Source organism: Aquarana catesbeiana, linkage group LG06, assembly GCF_042186555.1.
Source record: "Aquarana catesbeiana isolate 2022-GZ linkage group LG06, ASM4218655v1, whole genome shotgun sequence".
Classification (NCBI taxonomy): domain Eukaryota; kingdom Metazoa; phylum Chordata; class Amphibia; order Anura; family Ranidae; genus Aquarana; species Aquarana catesbeiana.
The window spans coordinates 4770583-4782757 of record NC_133329.1 but is presented as its reverse complement, the minus strand read 5'-3'; the positions used below and the strand labels follow the sequence as shown (position 1 = coordinate 4782757).

Genomic DNA, 12175 nt, shown 5'->3' with positions numbered 1-12175 from the left:
ATGCTTAAAGTCAAAAAATAAAAGTGTAATATCCCTTTAAATTTCGTACCTGGGGAGTGTCTATAGTATGCCTGTAAAGGGGCGCATGTTTCCCGTGTTTAGAACAGTCTGACAGCAAAATGACATTTCGAAGGAAAATGTCATTTAAAACTACCCGCGGCTATTGCATTGCCGACAATACACATAAAAGTTAATTGATAAAAACGGCATGGGAATTCCCCACAGGGGAACCCCGAACCAAAATAAAAAAAAAAAAAAATGGCGTGGGAGTCCCCCTAAATTCCATACCAGGTCCTTCAGGTCTGGTATGGATATTAAGGGGAACCCCGGCCAAAATTAAAAAAAAAATGACATGGGGTTCCCCCTAAATTCCATACCAGACCCTTCAGGTCTGTTATGGATTTTAAGGGGAACCCCGCGCCAAAAAAAAAAAAAACGGCGTGGGGTCCCCCCAAAAATCCATACCAGACCCTTATCTGAGCACGCAACCTGGCAGGCCGCAGGAAAAGAGGGGGGGACGGGAGTGCGGCCTCCCCTCCTGAACCGTACCAGGCCACATGCCCTCAACATTGGGAGGGTGCTTTGGGGTAGCCCCCCAAAACACCTTGTCCCCATGTTGCTGAGGACAAGGGCCTCATCCCCACAACCCTGGCCGGTGGTTGTGGGGTCTGCGGATGGGGGGCTTATCGGAATCTGGAAGCCCCCTTTAACAAGGGGACCCCCAGATCCCGGCCCCCCCCTGTGTGAAATGGTAAGGGGGTACTTACCCCTACCATTTCACTAAAAAACTGTCAAAAATGTTAAAAATGACAAGAGACAGTTTTTGACAATTCCTTTATTTAAATGCTTCTTCTTTCTTCTATCTTCCTTCATCTTCTTCTGGTTCTTCTGGTTCTTCCTCCGGCGTTCTCGTCCAGCATCTCCTCCGCGGCGTCTTCTATCTTCTCCTCTTCGGGCCGCTCCGCACCTATGGCATGAGGGGGAGGCTCCCGCTCTTCTCTTCATCTTCTTCCTTCTTCTCTTCATCTTCTTCTTTTCTTCTCTTCTTCTCTTCTTCATTTTCTTCTCCGGGCCGCTCCGCACCCATGCTGGCATGGTGGGAGGCTCCCGCTGTGTGACGGCATCTCCTCGTCTGACGGTTCTTAAATAACGGGGGCGGGGCCACCTGGTGACCCGCCCCCCTCTGACGCACGGGACATGACGGGACTTCCCTGTGGCATTCCCGTGACGTCACAGGGAAGTCCCGTCAAGTCACCATGCGTCAGAGGGGGCGGGGTCACCGTGTGGCCCGCCCCCCGTTATTTAAGAACCGTCAGACAAGGAGACGCCGTCACACAGCGGGAGCCTCCCTCCATGCCAGCATGGGTGCGGCGCGGCCCGGAGAAGAAGAGAAGAAGGAAGAAGAGAAGAAAACGAAGAGAAGAGCGGGAGCCTCCCCCCCATGCCATGGGTGCGGAGCGGCCCGAGGAGAAGAAGATAGAAGACGCCACGAAGGAGATGCTGGATGAGAACGCCGGAGGAAGAACCAGAAGAGCCAGAAGAACCAGAAGAAGAAGATGAAGGAAGATAGAAGATAGAACAAAGAAGAAGCATTTAAATAAAGGAATTGTCAAAAACTGTCTCTTGTAATTTTTAACATTTTTGACAGTTTTTTCATGAAATGGTAGGGGTACTTTTCTACCCCCTTACCATCTCACACAGGGGGGGGCCGGGATCTGGGGGTCCCCTTGTTAAAGGGGGCTTCCAGATTCCGATAAGCCCCCCGCCCGCAGACCCCCACAACCACCGGCCAGGGTTGTGGGGATGAGGCCCTTGTCCTCATCAACATGGGGACAAGGTGTTTTGGGGGGCTACCCCAAAGCACCCTCCCAATGTTGAGGGCATGTGGCCTGATACGATTCAGGAGGGGGGCGCACTCTCGTCCCCCCTCTTTTCCTGCGGCCTGCCAGGTTGCGTGCTCGGATAAGGCTCTGGTATGGATTTTTGGGGGGACCCCACGCCGTTTTTTTTTTTTTTGCGCGGTGTTCCCCTTAAAATCCATCTGGGGGTCCCCTTGTTAAAGGGGGCTTCCAGATTCCGATAAGCCCCCCGCCCGCAGACCCCCACAACCACCAGCCAGGGTTGTGGGGATGAGGCCCTTGTCCTCATCAACATGGGGACAAGGTGTTTTGGGGGGCTACCCCAAAGCACCCTCCCAATGTTGAGGGCATGTGGCCTGGTACGATTCAGGAGGGGGGGCGCACTCTCGTCCCCCCCTCTTTTCCTGCGGCCTGCCAGGTTGCGTGCTTGGATGAGGGTCTGGTATGGAATTTAGGGGGAACCCCACGTCATTTTTTTTTAAATTTTGGTTCGGGGTTCCCCTGTGGGGAATTCCCATGCCGTTTTTATCAATGAACTTCTATGTGTATTGTCGGCAATGCAATAGCCGCGAGTAGTTTTAAATGGGTTTTTTCCTTCGAAATGTCATTTTGCTGTCAGACTGTTCTAAACACGGGAAACATGCACCCCTTTACAGGCATACTATAGACACCCCCCAGGTACGAAATTTAAAGGGATATTACACTTTTATTGTTTGACTTTAAGCATTATTAAAATCACTGCTCCTGAAAAAACATCCGTTTTTAAAACTTTTTTTTGCATTGATCCATGTCCCCTGGGGCAGGACCCAGGTCCCCAAACACTTTTTATGACAATAACTTGCATATAAGCTTTTAAAATTAGCACTTTTGATTATTCATGTTCGTGTTCCATAGACTTTAACGGTGTTCGCGTGTTCGAACAAACTTTTTTCCTGTTCGCATGTTCTGGTGCGAACCGAACAGGGGGGTGTTTGGCTCATCCCTAAATATACGCTTATTTTGATTTTTTTTTACCAAACATATGTAGAAGAATACATATCGGCCTTAACTGAAAAAGAAATTTGGTTTTTTATATATTTTTGGGGGATATTTGTTATAGCAAAAAGTAAAAAATATTGTTTTTTTCTTCAAAATTGACGCTTTTTTTTGTTTGTAGCGCAAAAAATTAAAACCGCAGAGGCGATCAAAAACCACCAAAAGAAAGCTCTATTTGTGGGAAAAAAAGGAAGCAAATTTTGTTTGGGAGCCAGGTCACACGACCGCGCAATTGTCAGTTAAAGCGACGCAGTGCTGAACCGCAAAAAGTGCTCTGGTCAGGAAGGTGGTAAACTCTTCCGGGGCTGAAGTGGTTAACTTGTAGCGGATGCTTAACTTGAATGTCTAAATATATATTACAACATTTTAGTTTTATAGAGTGATCAACATAAAATGTTTCTTAAAGGGTTAGTTCAAGTTTACAAAAAACAGCCGGTGCAGCTAAGGAACCTCTGTAGATAAAAACAAACTGTGCAGCTCTGATTAAAGTTGACAACGCCCTTGCTATAGGTGTAGACCATTTTTTGTAACTCCTGAAGCCCGACTGGAATACTCCAAGGAGATCCAGGTTATCGGTTTCCACGTGGTGCTGGCTGCTGGGAGGGTATTTAGGTCCTCCTCTACTGGTGTCCCTCGCCCCAGTGTTTTGCTCTGCTGCCAGAGACTGTGGGGTTGATTTACTAAAACTGGAGTACACAAAATCTGGTGCAGCTGTGTGTGGTAGCCAATCGGCTTCTAACTTCAGCCTGTTCAGTTAAGCTTTGACCATAAAACCTGGAAGCTGATTGGTTTCTATGCAGAGCTGCACCAGATTTTGCACTCTCCAGTTTTAGTAAATCAACCCCGTGTGTCATTTATTCTGACCTTACCCTGATCTTGCTCCTACTCTGCATCCTGTGCCCTATTGCCTCATATCTGCTCCTCTTGTTCCTGATCCCAGTTCTGGTCCCCACTTCCCATCTGTTCCCTATATCTCCAGTTTACCAGGTCGATCTGTGTTTCCCATTGTGTAGTATATATTGTATCTAGTCAGTTTGCTAGTTAGGCTTTCTGTTCCTTTCTTTGATTGCTAGTTAGATACTTTGTCATTGGGGATCACTTATATCTTTATGTTTGCTGTGTTTTATATTTGCTGTTATTTGGATGGGTAATGTTTCACTGTAAATAAATCTCACTTAAAGCCTTCACAGTCTGGTCTCAGTCTCCTGAGTTTAGCAATGCAGATCTGGTCATCACTTCTTCTGATTCCTGACCTTCACTTTTGATCCAGAGAAGATCAGAAAACCCTTATAACGCATGGTCCGATTTTCTCCAACTGGGACACACAGATGATCGCTGGGTCAACATTTTATAGTGTTATTACTTATAAATCAGTGGACTCCAAACGACTCCTTTATGTGGTCCTTGGGGCACTATGCCTCCAACTGACACCAATGATGGAGCACCATTCCCTCTACTGACATCATCAATAGGGCACTATTCTTCTCATTGATATCAACAATGGGGTACTATTCCTCCCATTACAATTCATGATGGTGGGTCTGATGCCGGGGCATTTTCTACTCCCACTGACCACAGTCCAGTCCCCCTGAAGCTTGAAGGACAGTTAATTGGTTTTTGCTTAGAAATTTTGAAGACCCCTGTAATACAGTAAACAGTTATATTCTGTGAACGTTAAAACACACCCAGTTTTTTTTTTTAAGGCAATTAACTGAGATGGCTAAAACTAGATTCTAAGTGCCTCCTCTATCAATTAGACACCCAGTTCACCTGGAAGTTTTTTTCCCGTTCCTGTACTTATAGTCTAGAACAGTGTTTCCCAACCAGTGTGCCATGCCCCCCCCGGGGTGCTGTCTCGGATACTCCATGAATCAGCCATGAATTTCTATGGTGTGGGCAGGCCAGCCATCAGCAACATAACAACCAATCCCTATGTGATGGGGGAGGGGGCTGTGTGATTAGGGAGCTCTGTGTAATGGTGGGGCTTTATAACTGAGGGGCTCTGTGAAGACTGGGGAGGTTCTGTGATTGGGGCTCTGTGTTGGGGGGGCTATGATGCTATGGAGGACTCCGATGTGATGGGAGGCTCTGATGTGATGGGGGACAATGATGTGAAGGGTGTTTTCATGTATAATTACAGCTCTGACATGAGGGGGTAACTCTGATGTGAGGGTGGAACTCTGATGTGATAAGGGACTTCTGATGAGATGGGGGAGCTCTAACAGAATGGGAAACCTCTAATGTGAAGGAGCTTCTGATGTGGAGGTCATATCATCAATGTGGTTGTGTGCATTGCCCCAGGCTCAGGTTTCCCATCGGTGAACGGGAATGAATCAAGCTGCCCTGTATCTGTTTCAGCAGGGGTTCTGCAAACTTCAAAAATGTTTGGATGCTGAACCTGATAAATTTAAGTCAAATCTGTTAAATTAATAAATGCCCATTTTCTGGATTAATATGCAAAGGGATGTCAAGAACGTATGCTAAACTAATACCACAAACAATGATGAGGCACAACTTTTAAATTAAAAACTAAAAGAAAACTAAATCAAAACCATGTGCAAACAAACTGGGCATACAAAAAAAATGATCCCCTCCCTTCAGAGACTGGAGGCCGCAGGGCAGTATTCCAACATGATAACGACCCCAAACACACCTCCAAGACTACCACTGCCTTGCTAAAGAAGCTGAGGGTAAAGGTGATGGACTGGCCAAGCATGTCTCCAGACCTAAACCCTATTGATCATCTGTGGGACATCCTCAAACTGAAGGTGGAGGAGCGCAAGGTCTCTAACATCCACCAGCTCTGTGGTGTCGTCATGGAGGAGGGGAAGAGGACTCCAGTGGCAACCTGTGAAGCTCTGGTCACCTCCATGCCCAAGAGGGTTAAGGCAGTGCTGGAAAATAATGGTGGCCACACAAAATATTGACACTATGGGCCCAAATGAGGGAAAAAAAAGTTTTTTAAATATTTTTTGGGGATATTTATTATAGCAAAAAGTAAAAAATAATGCATTTTTTTCAAAATTGTCGCTATTTTTTTGTTTATAGCGCAAAAAATAAAAACCACAGAGGTGATCAAATACCACCAAAAGAAATCTCTATTTGTGGGAAAAAAAGGACGTCAATTTTGTTTGGGAGCCACGTCATATGACCGCACAACTGTCAGTTAAAGCGACGCAATGCCGAATCGCAAAAAACACACTGATCAGGAAGGGGGTAAATTCTTCCGGGGCTGAAGTGGTTAAAGAGGAGGTCCGCCCACCCCACGAAAAAAATGAAAAGTCAGCAGCTTCAAATACTGCAGCTGCTGACTTTTAATATTTGGACACTTACCTGTCCAGGGAACCCGCAATGTTGGCACCGCAGCCGATCTTCCGATTGGCCGTCAGGTGCGACCGCCAACATTGTCGGTAGGGGAACCTGGCAATGAAGCCTTGTGCCTTCGCAGCCGGTTCCCTACTTCGCATGCGCAAAGTGCGCTTCGCTTTCTAATTGGCCCTGAAGAAGGAAATACAGTAACATGAAAAGAAATTAATCATTTTTATGTTTTCCGAAACATGTTGGGTTTTTGTTGCAGCTACCATTCGCTTCTGATCCCCAGTTTTCAAAATTTTTGTCTGCTGCAGCGTGTAGTACCTGTATTTCAAAAACTCCTGTTCCCATTTTTTCATCAAATGTGTAATTTGTCATTTTTGTATATTGAATAAAATTTATATACTTTTCATTTGTTTTCGTACCTACTATATTGATCCTGTGTTGGTTTCCTGCCCATACTACCCCTCTTGGGGCATTTCTCTTTCTCTACAATTTTTTGGGGGGGATGTGGCAGAGACCCCCAGGACCAGCTTCCTAACTAGTTCCTTCTCCTCTATTGTTGTATGTATACTGAGATTACAGGACACACAGGTGAACTCTATTTACTAATTAGGTGACTTCTGAAGGCAATTAGATTTTAGTTAGGGGGTATCAGAATAAAGGGGGCTGAATACAAATGCCCCCCCACACACTTTTCACATATTTATTTGTATCATTTATCATTTTCCTTCCACTTCACAATTATGTGACACTTTGTGTTGGTCTATCACATACAATCCCAATAAAATACATTTACGTTTTTGGTTGTAACATGACAAAATGTGGAAAATATTCCTCAAAAGTGGTTAAAGGATGACCAAAGCCCTGTGGATTCGGTATGGGGTGTAAATAATGATGCAATTTAAGAGTTCTTCAAAAATTGAGACGGAAAGGACCAGATGCATAATATAGTGATGAAATAGAAGTCCTTTGATCATGCATCAGGAAATAGGACGCCTGAAACCGACCAGCTTGATGCAGAGCACAAAAAGCCTTGTCCTGAAGGCCTTGCTGAAATTGCGGATTCCCTAAAATTGGAAATAATGGGGATTTTCGAGAGGAAAGGGAAGCATCAGAAGACAGATATGAACATACGCGAGTTGTAGGACCTAATAAGGGGTGAGATTTCAAGGTAGGTGACAGAGCTTCGTAGCAAAACGGGACGCTGCCTAAGGGAATGCCGCTTTGGGCTCGTTTGATTTGTGCCCAAGGTTTGGTAGCATAATGGTGGCTCCAGCCTTGATTTAAATTTTATATCAAGCTGATAAGCACAAGCAGTTTCCCCCATTGGAATGTATTGACCTGAACACAATGACCATAGAAGTCCTATTGTTGGGGGGGGTGATGGAGTTGGATTATGTCACAGACAAAGTGAATCCAAGTGTTTTATCCGAGAAATCTTCATCCCCCATTAACTGTCCATGTATTGTGTGTATTAGGATGTTGGTTGGAGAAATACGGATGAAAATATGAATGAAATACGGATGAAAACACAAAGACTGGGACATGATGTATGATGACTTTATTGTACATAGAAGGTACATAAAATTTTTATTTAATATTTTTCTACGTATGTTCTACTGAATAATAATAATAATAATAATAATAATAATAATAATAATAATAATGATAATCAAATATAATAATAATAATAATAATAATAATAATAATAATAATAATAATAATAATAATCAAATAATATTAATAATAATAATAATAATAATAATAATAATAATAATAATAATAATACATATTATTATTATTAATATGATTACTAATATTATCGTTACTATTGCTTTTATTTAAAATAATCCAACTGTTTAAACCTTCCTCCTCCATCACTTGTCCATGGTCTGTGTGTATTGGGCTGTTGGTTGGATAAATACGGATGAAAGCACAAAGACCGGGGACATGCTGTATGGTGACTTTATTGTATAGAGAAGGTACAACATTTCTATTTTACATTTTTTATATATATACATATATATATATATATATATATATATATATATATATATATATATGTTAGATTTTATTATTATTATTATTATTTAAATAATTTTTATTGGTACAGAAAAAAATGGAGTAACACAGTAAGTTGTAAATTAACAAAGTGCATAGTAGCACGCCGGTGACGTGGGGACGCAGCCCATAGGAGTTTAATAGGGAAAGCATCCAAAACAGGTGATAAATAGGGATGGGCTTTACATTCAGGTCGAATATCAGTTCGACTCGAACATTGGCTGTTCGCCCTTTTGCTGAATAGCGAACAATTTGGGGTGTTCACGGGCAAATTCGAAAGCCGCGGAACACCCTTTAAAAGTCTATGGGAGAAATCAAAAGTGCTCATTTTAAAGGCTTATATGCATGGTATTTTCATAAAAAGTGTTTGGGGGCCCGGGTCCTGCCCCAGGGGACATGGATCAATGCAAAAAAGTTTTAAAAATCGCCGTTTTTTCAGGAGCAGTGATTTTAAAAATGCTTAAAGTGAAACAATAAAAGTGTAATATTCCTTTAAATTTCATACCTGGGGGGTGTCTATAGTATGCCTGTAAAGGGGCGCATGTTTCCTGTGTTTAGAACAGTCTGACAGCAAAATGACATTTCAAAGGAAAAAAGTCATTTAAAAGTACTACCGCTAGCGCCGGCTATAATGAATTGTTGGTGCGACAATACACATAAAAGTTCATTGATAAAAACGGCATTGAATTTTCCCACAGGGGAACCCCGAACCAAAATTTTTTTAAAAATGCGTCGGGGTCCCCCTGAAGTGTCTGGTATGGATTTTGAGGGGGACCCCACGACATTTTTTTTTAAATTTTGGCACGGGGTCCCCCTTAATATCCATACCAGACCTGAAGGGCCTGGTATGGATATTAAGGCGAACCCCGCGCCAAAATTTAAAAAAAAATGTCGTGAGTGTCCCCCTCAAAATCCATACCAGACACTTCAGGTCTGGTATGGATTTTAAGGGGAACCCCGCGCCAATTAAAAAAAAAAATGGCGTGGGGTCCCCCCAAAAATCCACACCAAACCCTTATCGGAGCACGCAACCTGGCAGGCCGCAGGAAAAGAGGGGGGGACGAGAGAGCGCCCCCCCTCCTGAACTGTACCAGGCCACATGCCCTCAACATTGGGAGGGTGCTTTGGGGTAGCACCCCCCCAAAGCACCTTGTACCCATGTTGATGGGGAGAAGGGCCTCATCCCCACAACCCTTGCCCGGTGGTTGTGGGGGTCTGTGGGCGGGGGGGTTTATCGGAATCTGGAAGCCCCTTTAACAAAGGGACCCCCTGTTTATGTAAAGGGTGACCCCGCCCCCTCTGACAACACGGAGAAAGCCATAGGGAAGTCCCCGTGTGGCAGAGGGGGACGGGGTCACCGGGTGGCCCTGCCCTCCAATATATAAAAACTGTCATCTCAACAGAAGCGTCACACAGCAGAAGACTCCCACTGAGGCGGATCGTGCGGAGGACGAAACGGAGATGAAGCCGGAGGAAGATGCCGGATGAGAAGACCAGAGGAAGAAGTGGAGGAAGAAGAAGATGGAGGAAGAAGAAGAACACCGAAGGAAGACCAGAAGAAAGAAGATGCAAGAAGAAGCTGGGAAAGAAGAAGAAATTAATAAAGGAATTGTCAAAAACCGTCTCTTGTCTTTTTTAACATTCTTGACACTTTTTTTGTAAAATGGTAGGGGTACCTCATTACCAATTCACACAGGGGGGGGCCGTGATCTGGGGGACCCCTTGTTAAAGGGGGCTTCCAGATTCTGATAAGCCCCTCGCTCGCAGACCCCCACAACCACCGGGCAAGGGTTGTGGGGATGAGGCCCTTCTCCCCATCAACATGGGGACAAGGTGCTTTGGGGGGCCACTACCCCAAAGCACCCTCCCAATGTTGAGGGCATGTGGCCTGGTATGGTTCAGGAGGGGGGGCGCTCTCTAGTCCCCCCCTCTTTTCTTGCATCCTGCCAGGTTGCACGCTCGGATAAGGGTCTGCTATGGATTTTTGGGGGGACCCCACACCATTTTTTTTTTTATTTTGACGCGGGGTTCCCCTTAAAATCCATACCAGACCTAAAGGGGCAATATAATAATTATAGTATTAAGTGTATATAATAGTCATAGTGCTGAGTGTATATAATAATCATAGTACTGAGTGTATATAATAATCATAGTACTGAATGTATATAATAATCATAGTACTGAGTGTATATAATAATCATAGTACTGAGTGTATATAATACTCATAGTACTGAGTGTATATAATAGTCATAGTACTGAGTGTATATAATAATCATAGTACTGAGTGTATATAATAGTCACAGTACTGAGTGTATATAATAGTCATAGTACTGAGTATATATAATAGTCATAGTACTGAGTGTATATAATAGTCATAGTACTGAGTGTATATAATAGTTACAGTACTGAGTGTATATAATAATCATAGTACTGAGTGTATATAATAATCATAGTACTGAGTGTATATAATAGTCATAGTGCTGAGTGTATATAATAGTCATAGTACTGAGTGTATATAATAATAAGAGACATAAAACTGCCAGTTCTAAATTAATTATTTCAGTATAATGGAAATGAGTCAGAGATTGTATTACACGGGTTGCTCCGTGCTTTAGATGTCGGCATTGAAATGAAATCCATCACATTTATGCAAAGTCAATCATGAGACGGATCTCTGAAGACTATTTCCATAATTCCAACTCTAAATATATCATTCTGTCTGCTATCACTGGACGTGTCTCGTCATCTCTGTCCGGAGATCACACCAAATCTCAACATGATGTCTCCACACTCCTTATCTATTTTAGTCTCTTCAGTCTTGGGACTTGGCTTGGCAATCCCTTCTTACACTTGTATTGTGATGGGTAACCTGGACATCATCAGAAAGAAAGGGAAGTTGAGTCCCACCGATGTGATCTTTCTGGCTAAGGGGATTGTGAATATTCTCCTCCAGTTTGTGCTGAGTATAGAGGGAATGATCCATGCCTTGTGTCCGGCATTCTTATCTGGTAAAGAATTAAATGGATTTATGAACACATCACTTTATGTCCTAATGTATTATAACTTCTGGTTGACCTTCTGGCTCTCGGCTCATTACTGTACCAGCATCACCAATCTCAGCTATGGGTTCTTCATCTGGTTAAAGAGAATTGTGTCAAATTTCCTGAGTCAACTTCTATTCCTGACAGCAATTGGGATGTTCATTGTGAGAGTCCCAGGCTCCTTAGCTGTCAATGCAGAAAGTACCCAGCCTTCTGAGAACATAACAGAAGACTCTGGTAAAATGTTCTGTGAAATGTTTTCCTATGTTGTGCCTGCAAACATCCTAGGTGCCATTCTGCCATTCTGCCTTAGTCTTCTGTGCCTGGTCCTCACTTCCTCTTTTCTGATCAGACACGTCTGGAGGGTGAATAATAACGACTCTGGATCAACACGACCTAATCTTCAGGCTCATGTCACTGCACTGAGGACAATCTTCTTCTTACTTCTCATTTCCGCATTCTTCTGCGTGTCTCAACTGGACATTTTTTTTCAAAATTCCCCAACATTCCCAACAGTCTGTTGGAATTTACAAATATTATCTCCATCGGTGGAGGCTGCCGTCATCTTCCAGGCCAGCAACAAGATGAGAAGGATCATTCTGAGAAGATTCTGGACCAGAAACTAGAAGAACACAGAGACCTAAAATATAGAGGATCCTTAACTTAAATGTTATATATACTATAACCTTTTCTTTTGATAGTGTGATAGTGATAGTGATAGATTTTTGCTTTGTATGGAGCGTGGAAAGGTTATATCTTTTGCCTTGTTTGAATTGCTGTCTGTGTTCCTCACTTGGGTCATTCCCCCTCTTGGTTTGTCCTGGGGATCATTGTCACTGGTGTAGCACCCTTGTCCCTAGAACA

The 12175-nt window shown here is 43.5% G+C and overlaps 1 protein-coding gene across 1 annotated transcript; it reads left to right on the top strand.

Annotated features, from left to right (window-relative positions):
* Positions 1–11046: 11046 nt before the first annotated feature.
* LOC141147409 (taste receptor type 2 member 31-like) lies at positions 11047–11937 on the top strand. The gene has a single exon (XM_073634643.1). It carries the CDS (start codon positions 11047–11049, stop codon positions 11935–11937), a length of 891 nt encoding a protein of 296 aa, XP_073490744.1.
* The last annotated feature ends 238 nt before the right edge of the window (positions 11938–12175 follow it).

Bases quoted from the DNA above. Each gene is read 5' to 3' on its own strand.
- LOC141147409 (XM_073634643.1), top strand. From the start codon at position 11,047: ATGATGTCTCCACACTCCTTATCTATTTTAGTCTCTTCAGTCTTGGGA.